Here is a 23,232-nt window from a genome sequence, read left to right on the forward strand (position 1 = left end):
CCTTCAACCCCCAACCCCTCTCTCTAATTCTTGAAATCTACCGTCAAACTGTGAAAAAAATGTGTAGTTTTTTTTTTTTTTTCACAGTTAAACTTTTTACTGTAAAAAAAAACAGAGATTTAACACAAGAAGAAAATGAAATGCCAGAGTAAAGACAGTTCATTCAGATCCCAAGATTTTGTTTTTTTACACTCACAAAATTTCTTCTTTATCTTCTTACTATATTGGGATCTGAAATTTACATGAAGATTATATGAATTAATTACAGCAAGGTGACAAATTTCATACAGGAATCAAGGGTTTATTAGTCAATGGGTTTATCACTAGATTAATTTAAAGGAAAATAATCATAAATATTGAGGAAAAAAAGATTCTTTCTCCTTAATTTTTTAATTTCTTTTTTTCTATCAATAAGATTTTGTTTTGACCCACTTGACCTGTGTGTACGCGGGTCGTATTCATATTTGACAACTGTATTTGTTATTACCGGAATCCGGCGAGTCAAATGGCCGGTGACTCGCCGGCGTCAACTGATTACTCCTTTTCTCTGGGATGCCCTTTGTCTGTTTTTAGTTATATTGGGCCCAAAAATAGATGGATCTGTGGTTCTAATTTGGGCTTTTTCACCCACTTGTAGCTGGTCCATTTTTATGAATTCCTTTCCTTCCTAACGAATGTGTTTAAGTCAAAGATAATTTATTTGAAAGTCGAAATGAAAACGTTTATTATATTTCACATTAGATCTTCAACGAGTTGTTCTATATCTGTCAAATTGAAATCCTTTTATGAATTCTAACTTTTCTTAATAAATGTGTTAAATCGAGAAAATTTGCGAAGATTGTGCATCGCCTATTTATTTCATAAGTTAAAATGAACACGTCTATTATATATTATTGAAACTCTTTAATGAATGGTTACTCTTTCTAATGAATGTGTCTAATTAAGGAAAAATAGCAAAGATGATGCATCGCCTGTTTTTTAAAAAGTCGGGATAAACACGTCTACTATTTATTGTATCGAACCTTCAAGCAGTCATTCTATATTTGACAACTCGAAACCCTTTCAAGTATTTCATTCCTTCCTAATGCATATGTCCAAGTCAAAGAAATCAACAATAATGGTGCATCGCCTATTTATTTGGAGATGAATGAACATGTGGGCTATATTATTGTCTAGATATTCAACTAGTCATTCTATCTTTATCATACTAAAATCCTTTCGTGAATTCTAACTCTTCTCAATCAATGTAACAATTCAAGAAAAAATAATAAAATCAATACATCGTCTATTTATTTATAAATCGGAATCAACATGCCTACAATATATTAATGTACTATACATTCAACCAATCATTTGAGCTTTTGTCGAATTGCAACCCCTCTCTCCACCTTCTTCTGTCACAATAACAAATTTAAAAAAATAATCATAAAAACACGTAATGAATTTTGAAATATTATTTCTATATAATTATCTCTTATTATATTAGTATTTGGGATATTTTATTAACTATTTATTAAAATATAGATGTCATCTCTCACCCATCACCAATATAAGTATGAATTGACACAATCTTTAAATACATAAACAAGAAAAAATATGTTACTAATGAATTTTTCTCCCTATTATTGTTTTACTTCAATCGTTGTGATGCAATGTCGAGGCATAAATGGTTGTTCTTCGGAATTATTCCACTTGATATTATTAATATTTTTGTTTAAGTCATTCATCAAAGTATAGATATACATTGTAACAAAAATATATATACGTTAAAAAAATATTTTTTTTTTACTAACACTATTTAATTATTACTAGAATCAAATTTCTGTATAGGTTTTAAACATTTATGAAGATTAATAATTACCTCTAAAAAATATATTTTACATTAATTATTATATTATTTTTGTTAATTAATTGTCGCTAAGAAATAACAAATTAATTAGCATTATTTTTAGAGGAAATTTCTATAAACCAATATCATTCTGGTTTCATTAGAGTGTACCCCTTCCATCTCAAATCATATGTCGTGATTTTTTAATATTATCATCCAAATTATTTATAGTTTTAGAAGTTTATAAATTATGATTTTTCAAGTACCAACAAATGATAAAATAGTTTAAAATTACTCTTTCTAATTAATGTTTTTAAAGCATGTAAAAGATAATCGTGATCAATAATTTGAGATCAAGGGGGAGTAACATTTTTGAGCTAACGTTCTCCAATTTTTTTTTATAGTGGTACTTACATTGTCGGCAACAACTTCGATAATATGCATTTTATTTTTTCACACATTGATTTTTTTCAGAACACAGTATAGTACTTTGTATATTAATGTATATCCTCTTCAAAAAATTAATAACCTCCTTTGTTATTTAACAAGTTAACAATTTATTTTTGGCAACAGTTTAAAATATTTAAAAGATACAAGAAAAAACTATAGGAAGTTAAAAAAAATTTATCTGACTGTCGAAATTCAAAATATCACATGAGTTAGGACATGAGAAGTATATAAATTAGTCGCACTCTAAAAAATATTTCATAGGAAGTAACAAGATATAGTAATGGTCTTGTTTGATTAGTTGCAAGTTGATGTGTCTTTGACATGAAAAAAGGTAGAAGAAAAGGTCCATTGTGGAGGTTTTAAGTTTAATTTGTGTTGAAGCCGCCATTCATGGCATGTTTGAAGCCTCATGAGTCATGAATATTGTTGGGCACTCTATCACCATCACATTAAGTAGCATTTACTAATTACTAAATTTGGTTAATTATTCTTATAAGCTCTAACCCACTGTCTAACTGTCTATGCCTCTAGTAGCAGAGCCATCCTTGTCCTAAGGTTTGTTAATTTGCCATCTCCTTGTCCTAAAATTATACCGTGCAAGATAGGTGGTAGAATAATTTAAATATGTAGATATGTTATCAGAAGCGGAGTCAGAATTATCTTTAATTATTAAGTGTTTTTTTTTTTGATATATTATATATATTCATCGAATGGATTTTTTCAATATAAATATAAGGTTTGAGCTAAAATAACTAGACTATACTGAATCCGTAGTTTAAGGGACTAGCTATGACCCTATGTCGCCTTCTATGTGTGTTTACTTTGTAATCGTGATACATCGGCTAGCCTTGTTGAGCTAATAATGTTAGATTTTAGTGTTATAATGGGTGCGTATTGGTCCTTGATATATTAATTCTCTTTAACTAGTGAAAATCACGACTCTATTGTTAGATTGGGTTAGAATCCAATATTTGTTGGAGAATGGACATGTTTTTTTATACTGACTTGGGCAATCATCTCCTCTTTACCTAATTTTCGGGTTAATTAGACTCGTGTTTCATATCTTTACATTGTATTAGAGCTAGGTACATTTCCATTTGAACTGTCGCTCCATGCTCCAGTTGGGCCTGAGTCAGAGGTGGAGCCAAAATTAAGAATTTGGGGGTTCCAAATCAATTTTGTTTTGGGTTTAAATGTTAATATAAATAAATTTGTTTAATTTTTTAATACTATAGAGTCATACGAAAAACCTAGTAAGTTTGTCCAAACCCATGAACCTCCAACTAGCTTCACATCTGGCCTGAGCGGTGAAGGATGTGCCAGAGTGGATTAGAATCTCAAATTGGTCAGGACATGAAACTGATGGTCTGATTATATGAAGTTAAATAATCTTCTATCGATCTTGAGCTAGCTTAGGTCCAGATATCATATCTTTCTACGTTTTGATTTGCCTCTTTTGTTTGGTTCAAAATTAATATTTATGCGTGTATACTTTTTTTTTTTTTTTATACTTTTGTATAAACACTCATGTATGGTTCGAGAAGAAAGCAAGTAGATGTGAGATATCATATCACACGGTTCTAATTAATTCGTGTTAAATGACTGTAGGAGTCCAGGACCATGTTATCAATATTCAATTAAAAGAAAAAAAAATTGCTTTTGTAGTGAAAGAAATGTCGATTCAAGAATTGCAAAATATGCAAGTTGGAGGGGAAATTAGTAGTTATAATGACCCCAGTTGCATTAATTTTAAAGGAGTTTAATGCAATCGAACACCTCTTTCCTAAACAATTTTTGGCTCACAAAATGAACCATATTGTCAACTTCTGTCAATTCGGAACGATATAATCTAGAACCAATACTTCATATAAATGTCAGTAAAGATTTAACGATTCTAGAGGTAAATTATTGTTTTGTTGTGGTGATATACGTATATATTTTTATTATCACATATTATTTTTTAACTTTTCTTGATGAAAATTCTGCATCCTTTATTGATTATGACCTTACTAAAATATTTTAAAGGCTTAAGTTATCAACGGTTCCTTAAAGTTGTCCGCATAATTCACTTAGACACTTCAACTAATACTAGTACCAATTGAACACTTTTACCTATATAATAATACATTTTTTGATAATCAACAAAAAATGTGAAGAGTGTGTGATACACTTGCGGTGACGTGGCAAAATGACTAATTAAAAAATAACATTTGGCATTGGACCCGAATATTATTAAAAAACACACATTTAATATCTATTTTTTTTTTAAAAAAAAAAAAGAAAAAATGAAAATGTCAACCTATTCTACCCCACATTACCCCACCCCACCCCAACCCCCTTTCATCTTCATCTTCTTCCCCAAAATACATTCTTTCTCAAATTACAAAATTTTATTCTTTTCAAATAATTTCAAGATTAATTTTTTTTTTCACACTAAGAGTGAAGAAGAAAGAAAATTTTGTTGGCGGTTATTCAACTCTACATCGATGACAAAATAAAATTGATAGTTCCAAAATTATTTCTTTCAAATTTTTTGTATCATTTTTGATAAATTTAATGACCATATATGAATTTGAGTAAAAACCTTTGTTAGAAAATTGTGATAAATAAATATTGGCTAACTATTTTTATGCGTAAAAATCATTTTTATTTTTTTTCATCTTCTCATACTTGTTCCTTGTTTTTATGAGATTTGAAATAAATCATACGAAGACTTTCTTTCAACTTTATAGTTGATTTTTATTTATCTTCATATTTGGAAGATATAAAAAAATTTTATATAAAAAAAAAACAGTGTTGGAGCTAAAATGAAGAAAGTTTTGTAAACTAAATTATGAAGAAGACGGTAGATAAGGAGTGGAGTGTTTTCTTTTTTGAAAAAAGTGTAAATAAAGAATAAAATATTTTTCAAGTTAATTATAATGTCAAGTGTCAATAAAAGAAGAAAAAATATAAAAAATAATAAAAAAGACACTATTGTAAGTTTTTTCAGGCGCTTCAAGGAAGTGCAATACATATATTTTGTCATATCAGCATTTTGTGTCTAACAGATACATGTTTTGAACAATTTAAATGTTCAATATGTACAAATCTCAGTTGAAATGTCTAAGTAAACTATGCGAACAACTTTGAGTGGCGATATATGACTTTAGTCAATTTTAAATGTCAGTTAAAGTGGTCAATACCTTACATGCATAAATGACCAAACCAAATATATTAAGTGCTCTAGGCTCTAGGCTAGCATTAAGAAACCTAACATGCACTTAAATTTTGTATCGATCAACTTCACATCATATATAGTTGTATAAAATATTTACTTTTAGTAGTGATTTAATAACTTTTGACAACTCTCTTGTTATATGCTTTATGATTTTGTTTAATTACTTACTCTTTGGAATATAGACAAACTTTTTTTATGTGAACTAATTATATGGTACATTAAATTGAAAGCTAAAAAGTGGAACTAGAAACGCATTCTCACCTAATGAAGACAATAAAAAAATAATACTGTTTCAATGATGTAAGCACCTAGTTTTGAATAGTATAATATTGTGGTGATTTATTTTACACGTTACAATTATAGACCCCACACATTTGCTTATGTTTTTCTTCATTGTGAACATAAGACTTATGTAGAACACTTAAAATTGCCAGTCTTTGTGAAACACAAGTTTTGACTATGTATTATGTATATATTATTATTGTCAAACTTCTCATTCTACTTCTACTTGAAAGCAACAATTCGTTGATTAAAGATATATATACTGAATGAACTTCTTGATATAGACAATATTATATATACGTATGATTATTTTTTTTTTACAATGAAGTCATATCGGTGCTTGTTATCACAAGTCTGTCTTATAAGTGAATTTACATTTGGTGTACTAGAGTATGTGGAATTTTTATTTGACAAAACGAAGTTGAAATTCATTAATCATGAAAAGTCATTTTTTGAATCCTTTGGATATTTCAATTTTCTATTATACCAACCAAATTCATTTGAATATGAAATTAAAACTCAATAGAGAAGAAATTTTGACTATTTAAGCATCAACAATTGATTTTTTTTCCTTTTCAAATCTCATATTTAGATTCCACAAGAATTTGTCAATATTTTCGATTTTCTTTTGGTTGGTTGGGGGAGGGGGAATGTTGTTGGTTGGATTTTGGAAGTCTTGTGTTAGTCTTCTTTTTTCCTTTGTCTATTATAAATTCGGGTCATCATATACTCATCGGATAAGATTTGCATATATTCTATTTTTTCTTGGTCCTATCGATAGAAACTAAATTGTTGGTGTTATTGCATTCCCTTATGTTTGTTTGGTACTATCCAATGATTAGGCAGATATAGATTATTCGGAATTTAGACTATATATTAATATATGATGTAATCATATAGTTTTTTCTTTCTTTTCTCATACACATACATATAATGGTAGTATTCAGGTCAACTTGTTTATGTACATTTCAACTATGTATCTGCAATCTTCTACCAACATAGGCATCGGCCCCTAATGACTAGAGCAAATGACAAGAAACTACTTAAAATGTTGGTTCTAGTAGGGTTTAAACACCTTAATCACTATTTTATGAAAACAAAAAGAAGTTAGATTCTATTTAATTGTGTGCTTGGAATGTCAAAATTAAGCAAATATTCCCTAAAATGAAACAAGCAAGAAGATAGAAGAGCAAAAACAAATCCCCATTATAAATGAAAGACACCAAATGAAATGAGGAGCCAATGGACACACTGCAGGAGCTTTAGGAGCAAACAAAATGCATGAGTGTAACCCGTGACTAGTTTTATACTTTTGGGACCACTATTGAGAGGCTCTATTTCAAACTCTTTTTACTCAGTGCCAGCCAGAACAACTTTGTTAAATCACATGTAACTGTATCAACAATCATCACCTTTCTGACACCCAAGAATTTTCTTTGATATTAAAAAAGGTATCTCATGATACAACAAAGTTACTCCATATCTATATAGACAGGTGAAATTACTCCGTTTCTATGTTAGTGCTATTTGAATCAGCTTTCGTTCAGCCGGTTACAATAAAAGCAGCAAACCTGACATGTTGGCTCCTAAGTTTGATGACAATAACTGCCAATAATGAGGAGTGCACACAGACAATAAATTTTGATAGGGGAAGATCCTAATAAAGGTTATTCATTCATGTGAACACAACAGGATGAGAAAAGCCCCTGTGAGGTTAGGTGATTTTGTTTGATTGGACATGCCCAAACTAAGTTGAACTTGCAGAAAAGGGGCCTCAGTATGTGCAGCAGATGTTCTGTGCGAAAAGGATGCAGAAGAAGATAGCACCCAAGTATGTGGCCTAAGAGTCGGTGAAATTAGTTCAAGCCATGAAAATAAAAAGATTTATATCTCTATAGAGACAAAAAAAAAAACGTTAGGTAAATTACTTGGTACTTGTGCTGCTGGAAGATAACTGCTAACAAATGAATAATCAAGGTGCGCATAAGTTTACCAGGCACCATATTATCCACACAGAAAAAAAGATGTGAATGCCAGAGATGTTTTAAAGTAAAGTCAGAAAACTTTACAGAAACTTAGGTTCAACTGCCTGCATTTTTGGCATTTGATGAAAATTGCTAAATAAATGATTTACTGGAATTCTTCAGCTCCCTGCATTGTGTATGGACTGCATGATGTTGAGGTTTAACAGGATGGGGAATAGACACAAACAATGCAGAGAACTCTTCTAAAATGACTACTTAAAAACATTCAAGTTTTTCGAGATGTAATACATATGCAAGTAAAACAAAGCTGCTATGCACACAGAGGTGTCCATATATGATGTAAAAGAAACAAAAGAAATAGGGAAATGAAAGGATTGAACATAGTCAAGCAAGAAATGAGAAGCCAATGTCATTGCCCTCCAAATAAATTATAAATATGATGCAGCAACTAGTTATTGCCACTTCATACCATGCAACTTTTGCCAACTTGAGTCTGGTGAACAAGAAGCCACCTGGCTGGTCATTTTCTAATACCAAAGAAGTTAGGAGAGTTTGTAGCAGTGATACTATAAAAAAAGAATTTACAGTTTCCCTCATCCTTGTACACTTCCATTTAATTCTACATAAGCTAATTGAAGAGACAAGAAAGAAGTAGAATAGATGCATCATTTGAAACAAGTTATTGGGACTTAATAATGAGACAAAAAGGATATACCTACATTACAAAAACCAAAGGATCAATCAGTAGGATGAAGAAGGTAGTTTCCAAAAATTCTTCGTGGCTACCAAGATTTTCTCCCTTCCATGTGATTCAGGTTCTTTCTCATGAATACTTGCTGTCCATCTTACAGCAGGAGCAATACGCTCTACTTTGTCTATCACTTCAGGAGAGTCCCGAATTATAACAGTTCCTTCAGGCCGAAGAATTCTATCAATTTCCACCATCAAATCGACAAGGCTGCACCTGGAAGAATGTATAAATGGTTCAATCACTTTGCAGCTAACGGGCTTGGTTCAACACTTGCACTAAATTTGGGGCATCATACATGCCCGTCAATTAAACCTAGCACAGCCTTACATCTCTTTTTTTGGTATAATTCCAGTTCTTAGTCTATCTCAAGACTAAGAGGGCTGGGAAAGAATTATTCCCTATAAACAAGTCTAACATCAATTACAGAGGAAAAGCATGGCCAATTTACAGTTTTTAAATTTCAAACCCCTTCTCTTATTACAAACTTCTTGCATGCTGAATGACCCTTAGGAATAAGAATACAATTTTATTGAACATTTTCAAAAACTAACAAGGTATTAAGTTTACTGCATCATCTCCATGCAGATCAATTATACCTTAGAGGCTAGGAGATACAACAGTTATGTCTAGGGAGGAGAAAAAAGATGCATTAATGTTTAACCTTGATAATTAATCAACGAAGAAATATACTGCTACCAAAATTCAGATCACGAGTGTACTTGTGATTATACTGTTCACCTAACTTTATTAAAGTTGTTTGAAACAGTGTTTTGGGAAGCGAGAAGCGGAAAAAAGCGACGAGGGCTTGCTTCACAGAAGCGAGAAGCGTGAAGCGAAGCGCGCGCTTTTTTTAAAAAAAGCGACATTTAGTATAAAAATAAAAAAATATTAAATAACTAATAGAGGTAATATAGTCTTAGATAGAAAGAAATTACATAGGCAAAAATACTCATAAGTCATAACATATAGAGCAAAAAATTAAAAACATAATTAAATCACAAAGATTCAAACTCCTATTCTTCAACAAGGCTGCTAGACTGATCACAAAATAAATAAATATAGCAAAAGAATTGAAAAAAAAGAAGAGGAGGCAGCCGTCAGTAATTAGAAACAGAGCAGGCAGCAGAGATGAAGAAAAGAAGAGAAGAAGTAGAAAAAACTAGAGTAGTCGAAACTCAGAGAGATGAAGAGATGAAGCACAAGCGAAGATTGTATATTTCAGGAGAAAAGAAACTCATAGAGATGAACTAATAAACATTAGCTAAAAAAGAGATGAACAAAAAGTTACCTGCAGTCGCGGTCGAGGTTGAAGAGAGAGGCAGCCTAGTCGAGATTGTCAGGAGAGAAAGAAGGGAAAGAAGTATTGTGAAAGAAGAGTCGCGAGGAGAGAAAGAAGGGAAAGAGTCGTGAGGAGAGAGAAGGTTATATTTCAGATTTTTTTTAAGAAAAACCTAATTTTTTTTAAAAAAACCCTAATTGTCGCTTTTTTTATGAAAAGCGCGCTTTTGCCTTAGGGTCGCATCTCGCTTCTTCATCTGAAGCGAGAGCTTTTTTCAGATCGCCTCGCCTCAAGATAAAAAAGCGCACAAGGGTCGCCTCGCTTTGAAGCGCGCTTTTCTGCGCTTTTCACAACACTGGTTTGAAAATTAAAAAAAATATCATCAGAGAATAAATTCATTTCTAGAAAAAGAAAATAGGGTCTATATTCCACTAGAAAAAGTGCTCTGCTCTTGACTTGAAATTTGTTCAAAGAAACCACAAGTTTTTGGCTGATAGGTTTACAAGGGAGGTTACAACACAACATCCACTGGTTGGTGTCAGACATGGTGGATAGTTAGCTATCATATAAGGTGAATTCTAATGATGGTTATTTCCCAAAATCTCAGCAAGTGCAAATGGTAAAGCATTATTCCTCACTGAAACCAGATACAAGATGAATGGTTGCAGAACTTTATGTCAAATACTGATCGAATAACGCTAGAAGATGAAATTCAATTGTACACAAATAACTATTATGCTTCATTCAATGTCTACATGCAAATGATTCAATGGAGCAATTCGTTTCCAAAATCTCAACCCAGAAGTTGCAACAGAAAGTACAATCACAGCATATTGGTATTCAAGTCCTCAAGATTTACTGATGTTCTATAATAAAAAATTTGATGTCTAACCATCGGGGGTGGGGGCAATGTTGACGAGTTCAGGAAACCACTATGACATGATAGCCTAAAAGAGGCAGCCATGGACATTTTGGGTTAGTAAAACCAGATTAATTGGAGGCTACCCTAAAACCCTAATCCATGCATGTATAAAATGAAGGGGCTACATATTTTCTCCGGAGACATCTTCAAAATTCCATAACATCTGGGAAATTTCACAAGGAGATCAAGAGATCGACTATATCGTCTTTCTCAAAGACATCTAGTTCTCAAAGTAGGCTATTCCCATGTATTGATGCCTAAACGTTGAGGGTGTGCCAATGTTGGCAAGGTCAGGGACCCCATTGTTATATGATAGCCGGAAAAGAGGATATCTTGGTTGGCGATTCTCATGTATCACCCACTTACTTCATGAGAGGAAACAAGCTCTCTTGAAAAAAGTAAATTAATGCACATAGCTTTATATAAAAATTTTACTCAATTCCAAAATGATTTTACATTTTTTTTATTGGTATTCCAAAATGATTTTACACAAGGCTTTAAGGTTTTTATATAGGCCACAAATAAGTACAAAGCTTAAAAATAGGCTTGGGGAATGAGACACTCTATAGACCAAAAGAAAAGAACAACTATTGCATCAAATATTTTTTGGAACCAAGTGAGGACCACTTTTGGCAATGATTCTTAGAAAAATTTATTTAGTTTATTAACTACTTAAAGGTGTACATTTATATGGATGTGTATGTGTGTTTCTGCATCCTGCTCGTATAAGTATAATGGTATACTTTCAACGGACTGGGGTCGTTTCAATCTCAACAGAGGCAAAAAAAATTATTTCTTCTCGTATGTCTAAGCCTAGTTAGACAATTAAATGGTCACTATGTCGGAGAGAAGTAGCAGGTACCCCCTGAATTTGTCAAGATGCACATGAGATAGCCATGACAGAACCATTATCAAAATAAATAAATAAACATAACGGTATTCTACTCATAAAACAACTAGAATTCAATCCCAAGTGGCTGAGATCGGCTATACGCATTCTCACAGACATATTACTCCATTTAAGCTCATCTTAGTCCAATATTATACAAAATTAAATAAAAATCAAATAAAACTAGAAATTTTATGTGTTTTCTACTAAAACATCAAACTTAATAAAGTAGACTTAATAACATGACAAACTTAATAATCCCAACTAATTGGTATCACCTTCGCCTATATAAATTTTCTACTTTTGCTTTATTTTGGGCTAGGATCTGATTATGCCTTTTGAGAGAACTTCTTCTCATAGTCTCAATGATTCCAATAAACTGTACACTACCTCTTGTTCAAGACAAAGAGATCACATTCTAACCATATGATGATTTTATTTTAGATTTTAATTACTATCCCCAAGGTATTGTTCATATTTAGAGTTTCTAGATAAGATTAATTTCAGATATAACCCAAAAATACCGATACAAGTCATTTGCAATGAAATCAGATCAATAGTTCAGCTATACTAGTGTTTGTGAAAAACATGTTGAAATAACTGTTTGGATTAATATAGTTTTTGAATCTCTTAAATGCTCAAATAACTGAAATAGTATGCAAGATATCATTTCTCTCATCAACTATTAATATGCAATATAGTTTTACATTGTATTAATAGATAAGCTGCCTTCTTAGAAATAGGTGAGAACTTTCATGTTCAATTGGAAATAATATCTAATTACAGATAATAAAAAATATAGAGTATAGAAGAATCCAGAAGATTAGACATACCTGATCTTGCCGGAAACGGGATCCTTTATGAGAGATTCTATGGCTCCCACGTGAATCAGATCATAAGTCCGAGGATATGTTGAGAAAGGCTCACACCTGTGACACGAGTGGTAAATCAAGTTCATTAGTTGAAGTAAATAACCATCTATCCATTTCCTTTGGGGAAAGAATAACACGAGGAAAGAAGCTAATGTCAGAACTTATCATGTGGAGGTTTCATTTTTCCATGGCTCTGTAAGTTTTCGGATAAATAAACCACTAGGGGTGAGTCTTTGAATAAGGAAAGAACTTCCCAGACATAAAGAATAAAGAAAGAGAATTTGTATCATAAAACTCGCTGTCTAGCAGAAAGGATTTAGATTTTTTTCCTTAGGAAAAGGGATAATGATCCAGAATCCAGTCAACCATATACTTCTAATAATGACTATCAAATATGAGATAGAAAAACTCTTGACTCACCAGTCGTGGTAAACTCCAATAAGGCCTCTGTCATAAATAACATCAAGTGTTAAAGGCTTTTGTGCTGGAACAACATTCATCACCCAGATTGGATCTGATGATAATGCTGCAGCAAATCCTCCAAAAAATGCATTCATGTCCATGACATTACGAACTGATGGAGTTCCTAGTTTCAAGTTCAATGAACTCTTATAATATGCGACTCTCCGCGCCCATCTTCTTGAGTCAGCTTCAAACACATCCACTCCATTTTTAGTTACAATTGCCCTAGAAGGAGCTTTCGTCAGCCTCGCTGGCCACTTTGGAATTTTCCCAATGGCAAATTCTCCTTTGGAAGATGAAGTCCTAGTCACACATTTTTTCAACTTGAAGTACCTGTAATTCATTTGAGACAGAAAAATAAAGATAGTTAATTATAAAGCTTCCAAACAACAATATGTTTATCAAGGCGAATGCACCAAAAAATTGTTGGAGGTCGCAGAAAGATGTAACTGAAGACTATGAAAGGAGAGAAGTAAAAAAATAACAATTAGAGAAATCATGAAAAAGAATCACCATGCAGCACTTGGATCAACTGATTCATCACACAGCTCAAGCCCAAATTCATTTTGAATAGGAACACATGAATCCCCTTGAGGCTTTTTCCAGATGGCAGTGTTTCCATCTACAACAATCAGCTCATAGCACAATGATCTGGCCACTGTTTGGAGATCCGCCCACTCCTTATCTTGCTTGGGCCACTGAACGGGAGGGCCAGAAATGACAAGGTGGCCTCCAGGACGGAGTAACCGGTCAACTTCAATGAAGTATGAAGCATCTGCATGGCAAACTCTTCTGTAAGGGTTTTCAGACAAGATATATAAAGCACCTTGACAATGACCATGGAACTCAGAGAACTCACTATATGCAGTAAAAGGAATCAAACACCGTGAACAATGAACCAAATCAAATGAGAAGGCAGGAAATGGAAGCCTGCGTGTCCCAAGCATGGCAACAAATGCAGGTATTCCTCGTTCCAAGGCAAACTGTATTTGTGATTTATGTGAATCTCTTGGAGCAAAAGAGAGTGTCAAAATCTCTTCAGAAAGTAGATAGCCACCAAAACTAGCCACCTGCAGCAGGAACGAATTATTATGGTCACAGATTTCGAAGAACATTACTGAAGATTCAAAGGAAATGAGCAAAAACAACGCACCCCACATCCCATATCAAGGGCGGTCCTCAAAACTCCACCAGCTATCGGAATATACTGTTTAAGTTTCTCGATATACTGCTCAGCTCCGTCAGGAAACATAGTTCCACCACCAGGAAAGATAAAATATGGCCCTTCCTTTTTCATCCATCCTTGGTGTCCTTTCCTGTCAGCTATTTTATTATATGGCATATTCTCATGCCAAATCTAGGAAGAAAGGGAAGGATTAGTGTGACCTTGCACTGGAACATCAAACTTCCAGAAGAAAAAAGAAGTGAAAAATGCAGCCCTCAACAGAATGGGTTCCATTTAACGCAGCCTAGAGGCTCACAATCACATATGCAATGCAACAATTTAAGCAGAATCTAAAAGAAAATAAGAACTGTATATTTCACATATTGAGAGGCTGAATCTTAAAGAAAATAAGAACTGTATTATTTAACATGTTGAGAGGCTGAGTTTCTTTTTTTGATCACTGTGGTGTTCAGCCCTGCTTGTGCGCACCTTGACTAATTCCACAAGATACCTATCACCTCCCACCAACAACAAGTACTAAGTAACTCTATCCACTAAGACTAGGACAAAATAAGAAGAAATCACCTAGTGTTTTTGTCTCAATTGGGATTTAAATTTGAAACCTCATGTTTCTCAACCAAATTCATTGGCCACTAAGACACATCCTTCGAGTGCATATTGAGAGGTTGAGTTACTAAGAACTGCCACCAAAAGAGGCCCAAGAAAGAGGAAAAGCCATTATCCACATTCATCTAAAAGGAAAAAGGAAGACTAAAAGAAAACTATTGTGGGATCCATCTAATGAAACAACAAGTGTGAATACAAGTGTTAAGCTGGATCATACATAAGCTGCATATGGGAATACATCTAGAGGCAACTTAAACATTGTTCTAGGTAGCTAACTCCAGCTCACCTACACGAAAATCAACCAAACAGAGGGAACTTATGAATTCAAAAATCACTCAATCTGTTACAACCTAACATAAGCAAAACTATCTCCCCTATTAAAACTTTTAAGGGCGTTCACACATTTCACCATGATCTCAGAACATGCAGAATTCGTGAGCCCCATACTCACTGCCATCCATCAAACAAAGTATTTCCACGTGCTATGCTAAAGAAAACATATAGACTCACTAGGAAAGCTGCATCTTGAAACCTAAAGTAAGTAAATTAAAGTGTTTCTTCAACATATTTCAGCACAAACTTCTGGGCTGCAGGGTATTAGCTTCAGATCAATAACAACTAACCAAAGATTCGCCCTTTTGAGCACCAAAAGTGAACCTATGAGATCAGAACGATTTTTTGAAATGCATTACCTTGTGTAAACTCTCAGGCCACTGAACAGGAACGCGGTAACCTTGTGTCGGTGGAATCAAACAAAGAGGTGTATCCTTAGGCAATGGACAATGTCTTTCCCTATAAAAATTCATCTCTCTACTCAATTGGCTATTGATTCTCGGATCTTCACAGGGCATATAATCCACATAGTCAGCTGAGCATGCATCAATGGCTGTGTTGTGTCTCCCTGATTCCACCTATTCCAAAAATACCATGTCATAAAAAAAAATACAGATCGAAGAGAAACTGAGTATTAAATAGAGTAATTTTTACCTGAGCAATTAGGCGACTACGCTGGCGCGGATCCCCAGAGGCAGAACGGAGAAGAGTCTGGCGGCCTGAAGCAGCCAAAGAATCACCCAAAGGAGTACAGAGAAGAAGGAAGAAAATCAAGACTGCTGCAAAGAAAGCTGCTGAAACCAAATCAAGAAGTCGCCATTGTCGAACATTTCGCTTCGATGATGGTAGATTTAAGTGACCCATTTTCAGTATTTTGAGCAGTAGCAGTTAAAAATACAACTTCAAGATCCAATAACACATATATAGATATGTATATTTACAGAAATTTAAGTGTGGAAGATAAGGATTTGAAGATCTGAAGCATATGTACCAAGTACTTGCTTTTTCAAGTGAGTGTGGCTTGCAGGATATTTTTATTCTTTATTTTTTTAGTATTTGTTATTCTTTACATTCATACATTTTGGTGATTTAAAACTTAAAAAGGGATTTAAAAGAGGAATATGGAGATCTATGCAAACATAATTTCTTGTTGGTATATTATATTTGACGTTTGTCTCCCTTACAGATCTCTCTTCTTTAGTGTCTTTTACCGTACACTTTCATTATTTTTACGGAAAAGAGTGAAAAAAAATTATTTGAAATAAATTACTTATGCCTTTATTATATTTTGTGATTAAAAATACCTTTACTGTTATCCTAAGAGATTACATATATCCTCAAGAGTTAACACACCATATTTTTATTCTTTCACCTAAGTATGGCCAATTACGATTCACTACAAAAGAACTAGACCTTTAGCGGCGACAATAGTTGCCACAAAAACCCAAAAAATCTTCCTTAAAAGTGTTTAACATTAAATTCTAATTTGTTTTTTTTCTTCATTGTTTTTTAAAAAGCAAAAATAATATCGATTAAGTAGGAATTTGAAGACACTTTATGTTTTATTTTTATGTTATATGTAAACGTATAAATGTAAATGTATATAGTAGGAGATGTGAATCGAGAAGTAATTTTCATGATTTTTCATAATAATATTGGGTGTTTTTAATATTGATAAATTACTTATTTTAGAATTTAAGTTGCAATATTTTGATATTTTGTGGCAACTTTGTCGCCACTAAAGTTCAAGTTCTTTTGTAGTGAATCTTAGTTGACAATGCTTAGGTGGAGAAATTAATCCCATGTAGCATGCAACGTCATTAAAAAATTGGGGTGTCAACTCTTGAGGATATTTGTGGTCTCTTAGGATAACGACAGGAATATTTTTTATCCCAAAATATAATGGAGGATATAAATGGTCTATTTCGCATAATTCAATGACAATTTTGACCTTTTTCCGTTATTTCTATGGAATGATTAGATAGAGATCAATTTTAAAAAGGTTATAAAGTAAAATGTTCTGAGATTACATTACACTCTTTGATGTCAAGTTTAAAGCATAATCAAGGCTATCACAAGTGCATAGGGTTAAAGTATAGACATTGTAGCACCAATGTACATTTCAAAGTGAAAATGTCTCGGTTTCAAAGGCATGAGAGGATACGGATTCTTTTAGACTTCCAAGTATCATTATAAAGGATCCTTGTATATCTTGAATCTTGAAGATAAATAAATACCACAAATATTTATACATTTAGAAAAAATCAGCACACAACTGTCGGTGGTTATTTATCTTTAGCCTTTGTTTTGGTTTTATTGGACGAGCCCAACCGGGATTTCTCTTTTTAAAGAAAAACACTAAAAATATGAGATAACTAGGAGTATAAAACAGAGGTCCTATTGAATAAAAACGGAGTCATCCAAGTCTCAGCAACTTAACCAAACCAACACACACAAAACAGATTAAACTCAAAGACTAATGACCATTAATGAATACGTATAAGCATCAACAATATGGGCTACATGGAATCTTTCATCTTGAATGAACAAAAAAACAAGGTACTAAATGGCAACGAGTAAATGGATTAGCATTCGTTGATGACATATCACAGAGAAAGGTTGCAGCAAGTAGACCAGGCAAAAATATTTACTTTTCCAGCAACTGGTAAATCTATAAATATGAACAGCAGTCCCCTCTATTATCCAGGAAAATTTCTCGAGTCCCCAAAAGACATGGCTTTCCAAGACTCAACCAACTTCTGTAGACAATGGTCTGGTCAACTTCATGCAGCATACCTAACCTCGCAATAAAGGAAAACAAAACTGCGTGCTACCATCCTCCTCCGTTTCAATGTTTTCTTGACGTTCTAGCAATGTAGTCATGCTTGAGAAGGTTTGCTCTCAAAAGCATTGATCTCACATCCCGATCGAATTCCTTGCCTGTCTGCAGCACCTTCTGGAAGGTTGCATTTCTCTGATCAGCATGTCGTGCATACAAAATTTTGTTGTGTGAGTCAATTCGAGCCTGCAGGACAGTAACCATCATCATGATTTATATACAGTGAAATTGACCAAACAAAAATACACCATAGCGGATGGATACAGAGGTGCATGTTACTAGTCCTTCACCTGAATTTGGTTGTCAGTGATCAAAGCTTCAAGTTCCTTTTCCAACCCGGCAACACTCGTCTTGAAAGCATTAGCCATCATATTCAAATCAACCGAGACAAATGGGTGGGTATACTGTATCAAAGCTTTGCTACGGATTTGACCATACAGTGTCTCGACATGATCATGCAAATGGATGTCGAGCAACAGATTTGCTTTAAGATTCCCTAGATACTCCAGACAAGAAGCATAGTGACTGCATCATAGATAAAGACCGAGAGGAAAGAGCAGTGTAAGAAAATCAATGCCAAGACAACTACAGACATCGACAGTTCATTCGATTTTGAACTCATACAAACATTGTAGTGGGATTAAAGAAATAATAGTTTGAAGGAAAACAGAAACTTGTCAAATTATAGACACACGCAATGTACAGACGGGCAGGATAAGTCCTCTATGTCTCTTCTTGGATATAATCTATTCTCCTAAGTTCCATCCTTCCATTTTCTACTAATCCAAGAGTAATAAATGGAACAGCAAGTATAGCTGCTACATACTCAATTACACAATAACTCTGTAATGCCTCAACCCCAAACTAGTAGGTACACTAATTCTCGACAACCATTCTATCTATCAGGGGGTTGACTTAATAGAAGGATCAGAACAGTACCATCAAATTGCTCAAATAAAATGTCACATATGGAACTCATCAGTCAATATAATACATGAAAGGGCATTTCTAACACACACATCAGATTGATAGCATCTACCAATGTTTAGACCACTGAGACCGTCCTGCACAATAGATATAATTAAAAGAATCATAACAGATTTCAAATTTTACCTTGTATAGAAATCATGAATGAGCTCCCTTATCTCGGGTACCAGCTCTAAGAAATTTCTGAAGTTTATATTGTCAATAACTTTGCTCTGTCAAACAAAATCATCTGAATCAGCAAGTGACATCGAATTAATTATGCAACTGCGACAATAAAAGCATTTAAGAGCAACAAGAATATTGTATTATTGCCTTCAGTTCTGCTCGGTCAAAACTTGCAAGCGCACAGAGTCCACCATAAGTAGCAACATCTTGGGGTGCAATAACTTCAGTGTAGTTGTTACCTAATTCTGGACCAACTTCCAGGAACTGCAACGACCCAGTGAAATGTCACGTAAATAAAACAAAGGATTCATAATTCCTTCCGTGGTACAATTCAATCAAGTAAGATGAAAAGAATAGCAAAACGCATGGTATTCTTCAATGTTTTCATCAGAACTTTTTATTCTTGCATTTCTTTCAAACCTGTTCAGAAAAACAATCTTCTTGACCGATGGGTTTATTGCAAGCAACCTCTCTGTCCTACAAAGGTGGGGATAAGGTCTGCGTAACCCCCCCCCCCCAAAAAAAAAAAAAAACCATTTGTGGACTATACTGAGCATGTTGTTATTGTAAGTGATTTATGTATGTAAAGTGTTTTTTTAGTCTTCAAAGACCAACTGTTCCCAAAATCATTTCAACCTTCACTAAACTAAGATCATTAAACTAAATAAAGTTTGTTTCTGTGAACCTAGATTGAGGACCATAAAGCACTTAATATCATTAAGACTGAACCACAACTTAATAGGCCTCATTAGTCGGAAATGAGAAACAAACCTTTCGAGCAGCAAGCTTATATTTCTTTGCCTCCAAGTGAGCCAACCCAGCAGCACAACGAAGTTTTGCAACTGTAATAGCATCTAGAGCATCTTGGCTTTGCTCCGCCTTACTGACGTAGCTTGTAACATGTGTGAACTGGCCCATCTCAATGCTGACCAGAATTGCATTCAAACACATATGGATTATGTGTTTCGCAGTCGTGCAATAATCACGTGTACGAACATAATTCTTAAATGCCTCTCCAAGCTGTCCATGTGCATAGTAGAAATCCCCAAAATCATTGTATCCCATCCTAATGCTCTCTTTGATCAGATTTGTCTACACAGGAAGGTCAAATGAGTTCTACTTGAGCAATAAAATTAGATAATATAATAAGTCAAACAAACAGAAACAAAAGTAATAAAATACTGGCAATGAAATAGCTATAAAGGAAATCTAATGGAAGGGTGCAATGGTGCCAAGATGAAGGAAAAGGTAGTAATTCATGCTTAACATATGAAGTGTAAGCCCAACCAGAATGATCTCTTATGTGTCAGGTTCATACACATGTAATACGTCAATATCATAATAGAATGCCCAGTCAATAATATGTCAATTTCTTGATTCCTTCTGTAACTAGGCATCTTATTGATGCCTTAATTAAAGTTGTAATTTTACTTTCTCAAGAAACAGGTCAACTTCCGAAACATTTATGAGTTAAAAGGGACATAATGGCAAGAAGAAATGAATGGAACACTAGACTGTTCCATAAAGTGTGAGACAGGTGTAGATGGTAATAAGAAATCTCTGTTGTTTCACTAGTATCTAGGCGAGGAGAAAATACCATCTTGTATGGATGTTTGGTCAAACTTAGTGTAAGGTGATGGATTTATCGAGAAGTGTCACATCCAGTCATGCATGTCTTTTACCTTTTTTCCAACGATGTGTTTGTTTATTAAAAAAATTGGACTTATGAAACAAAAAAATAACTGGCCTGATCTAATAAATCTGAAACAAATGTAATTTGGAGTAAGCAGAGTGGACTAAACTGTATTTCCATGAAAATGGTAAAAAGTAGAAAGATAGTACTTCAGAAAGAACTTTAGATTCCCCCAGAATCCATATGACTCGAGAAAGTCTAACCATATTAATCAATCTGAAACTTCCTCTACGACCAGGTAAAAGAACTGGTCAGAGAGGAAGTTTCTCGTAAAATGCAGGCCATAATACAACGAGGATACAGGTCTATAAACTTAAAAATACAAGTCTTTTCTCAATTTCTATACCACAGAATACAATGAACATATATGTTTTCTTATTCCAAGGATAAATGTTCGATTAACCCTCCGTTGGTTTTCACTCGTTCTTCCTCATCTTTTGTCATTTCTCATACATTCTAGGCATTTCAGAATTTTCATCTAAAGTAGAAATATATCCCATTACCAGTATCTACTGGGAGTTGAAAATGTTTCAAATGGGTAAAACAGTTCCTATTTATGTCAATTTCAGATTAATAATAACCATGACTGATTTCTTTTTTCCTTTTTAGGTAATGAATTTCTTTTTTCCTTTTTAGGTAATGAATTGGAAATGCTTTAAATTTTTTAAGAGTCAAAATTTTCATTGACACAAAGTTAAAACCAAAAGTACATCAACTATTACTAAGATACTAAATCCTGAGTGCCTAATGTATCATGATGAAAAAACTATCCCGGCATGCTTACCCCTTCCATATCTTATCAATAAGATTTTTGTTGCTTCAGCTTAACCCAAACGGGATACATCCCTAAGTATGCACTATAATTGAGCAAGAATAAAACTAAAAGAACGAAGACAAAACCATAAATTTACCTTGATCAAGAACTCAGAAAAAAATTCAACACACATATTAGCCACAACCATACTAGTTCCCTCGCAACCCCTTTCCTAATTATCCATAATATAAGCTGAATGTTTTTACTATTTAAATATGAACAGCAACTTATTAATTTATAATTATATCAAGTAGTTTCAACTTATTAATTGATAATTATATCATGTAGTTTCTGGTTATTGAGATTTTGATATAAAAAATAAAAATTAATCTAATCATATTTAGCTTCCAGAGTTATCCAAATTGACTCTTATACGTGAAAAGAGCAGAAAACAATTGTGACGAAGGTAATAACAAGCTAATTTACTAAACATTAAGTAGACAGTGAATGGTGTCAATGAAAGCAATGGAGATTTAAACAGAATAAAAGTTTTCTTCAAAGAAAGATACCCTATAAGCGTTGAGTTCGCTCTCAAGCTTCTCCTTCCTCAGATCAGCCCGGCGATCCACAGAGTCAGCCCAAGCAGGGTCTGGCCCACAATTAGTGCCCAAACGTCCATCGATTTTCTGCACAACCTCGCGGAACAATTGTGTGTTTTCCCCTTTCTTAATCTCATCATAGGCCATTCTCAAAGCCTCCAATTGCATTGAAGCATTGCCACATCGATCGGCTATGAAGAGAAGCCTCATGATTTTTGTCCGGCCACTGTACAAGGCGGCGTACGCCTCAATATCGAGCTGCTCGCCGCTGATAATCGGCCGATGACGCTGCTTGTTCTCATCGCCGTTGGCGTAGATCTCTTCGGCTATTAGACTTAAATCCTCGTCAGGCTCCATCGGATATTAATTTGTATAATGTTTGATCGGAGCTAGGGTTTTTGCTCTGTCTTGTTACCACTTCTTCCGGGAGCAATACACTGAGAAGAAAAAACTTGAACTGATCCTGCACGTGTGCGACGTTCACGAGCCCAATTTTATATTACCAAGTAATGGGCCTTCTAAGCCCGTATCCTGGCACAATTCGAACTGTTATTCTACTATGGCCCAGTTCGCATACATAAACGTAAAAAAAGGTAAACAAAATTAAAGAAAGACTTAAGTTATCTGCAGCCCCTTAAAGTTATCCGCATAATTCATTTAAATATTTTAACTAAAGTTAAATTCTATTGAATATTTTTATCTACTATTAATTACTTGAGTAAGTTCCCTTTTAATTGATAATTACTATTTTTAGATATATTCTTTAATTATTACCATCTATAGCAATATATAGTAACATTATGTATACTTGTTTTATTAGATTTAACTTCTTTTTGCGTTCTTTCTCCTTTTCTTTCTGTCTCTCGATCCTTCTTTTCTTGCGTGCACCTTCTTTCTCTTTATGTTCAATCTCTCTTTCTTTTTTCTCTCTGCATCATCTCTCTATATGTTTTTTCTATTTTTCTTTTTCTTGTTGCAACTCTTCTCTCTATGTTCTTCCTTGATCATTCAATAGTATTAAAAAAAACTTTTATCAAAGGAAAGATCTATAAAAAAGTTAGGAATTTATAAATCGAAGAATCGGGTCAGCTTAGTTTGTAGAAGAAGTCGATTAATTATTTATTTATTGT

The 23,232-nt window shown here is 33.7% G+C and overlaps 2 protein-coding genes across 2 annotated transcripts; both read right to left on the reverse strand.

Moving 5' to 3' along the window:
• Positions 1 to 8,154: 8,154 nt before the first annotated feature.
• On the reverse strand, positions 8,155 to 16,207 carry LOC107007951 (probable methyltransferase PMT13). The gene is made up of 8 exons (XM_015206812.2): positions 15,720 to 16,207; positions 15,425 to 15,643; positions 14,094 to 14,297; positions 13,800 to 14,010; positions 13,454 to 13,715; positions 12,899 to 13,273; positions 12,440 to 12,535; positions 8,155 to 8,729 (listed from the first exon to the last, which is right to left on the reverse strand). The coding sequence occupies exons 1-8, from the start codon at positions 15,927 to 15,929 to the stop codon at positions 8,507 to 8,509; spliced, it is 1,800 nt and encodes a 599-aa protein (XP_015062298.1). The 5' UTR covers positions 15,930 to 16,207; the 3' UTR covers positions 8,155 to 8,506.
• Positions 16,208 to 17,528: 1,321 nt separating this feature from the next.
• LOC107008295 (COP9 signalosome complex subunit 1) lies at positions 17,529 to 22,567 on the reverse strand. Its single transcript, XM_015207271.1, has 6 exons — positions 22,073 to 22,567; positions 19,828 to 20,148; positions 19,204 to 19,320; positions 19,018 to 19,103; positions 18,195 to 18,429; positions 17,529 to 18,090 (listed from the first exon to the last, which is right to left on the reverse strand). Exons 1-6 carry the CDS (start codon positions 22,457 to 22,459, stop codon positions 17,914 to 17,916), a joined length of 1,323 nt encoding a protein of 440 aa, XP_015062757.1. The 5' UTR covers positions 22,460 to 22,567; the 3' UTR covers positions 17,529 to 17,913.
• Positions 22,568 to 23,232: the final 665 nt, after the last annotated feature.

This window comes from Solanum pennellii, chromosome 1 (genome assembly GCF_001406875.1).
Source record: "Solanum pennellii chromosome 1, SPENNV200".
Classification (NCBI taxonomy): domain Eukaryota; kingdom Viridiplantae; phylum Streptophyta; class Magnoliopsida; order Solanales; family Solanaceae; genus Solanum; species Solanum pennellii.

Bases quoted from the DNA above. Each gene is read 5' to 3' on its own strand.
- LOC107007951 (XM_015206812.2), bottom strand. From the start codon at position 15,929: ATGGGTCACTTAAATCTACCATCATCGAAGCGAAATGTTCGACAATGG. The intron at 13,274-13,453 runs GTGATTCTTTTT...AATGAATTACAG, and splicing joins GTTGATCCAAGTGCTGCATG to GTACTTCAAGTTGAAAAAAT. The intron at 12,536-12,898 runs GTGAGTCAAGAG...CTCGTGTCACAG, and splicing joins ATTGGAGTTTACCACGACTG to GTGTGAGCCTTTCTCAACAT.
- LOC107008295 (XM_015207271.1), bottom strand. From the start codon at position 22,459: ATGGAGCCTGACGAGGATTTAAGTCTAATAGCCGAAGAGATCTACGCC. The intron at 19,104-19,203 runs GCAATAATACAA...TTTGTTTGACAG, and splicing joins TTGACCGAGCAGAACTGAAG to AGCAAAGTTATTGACAATAT. The intron at 18,430-19,017 runs GTAAAATTTGAA...TCTATGATGCAG, and splicing joins ATTCATGATTTCTATACAAG to TCACTATGCTTCTTGTCTGG.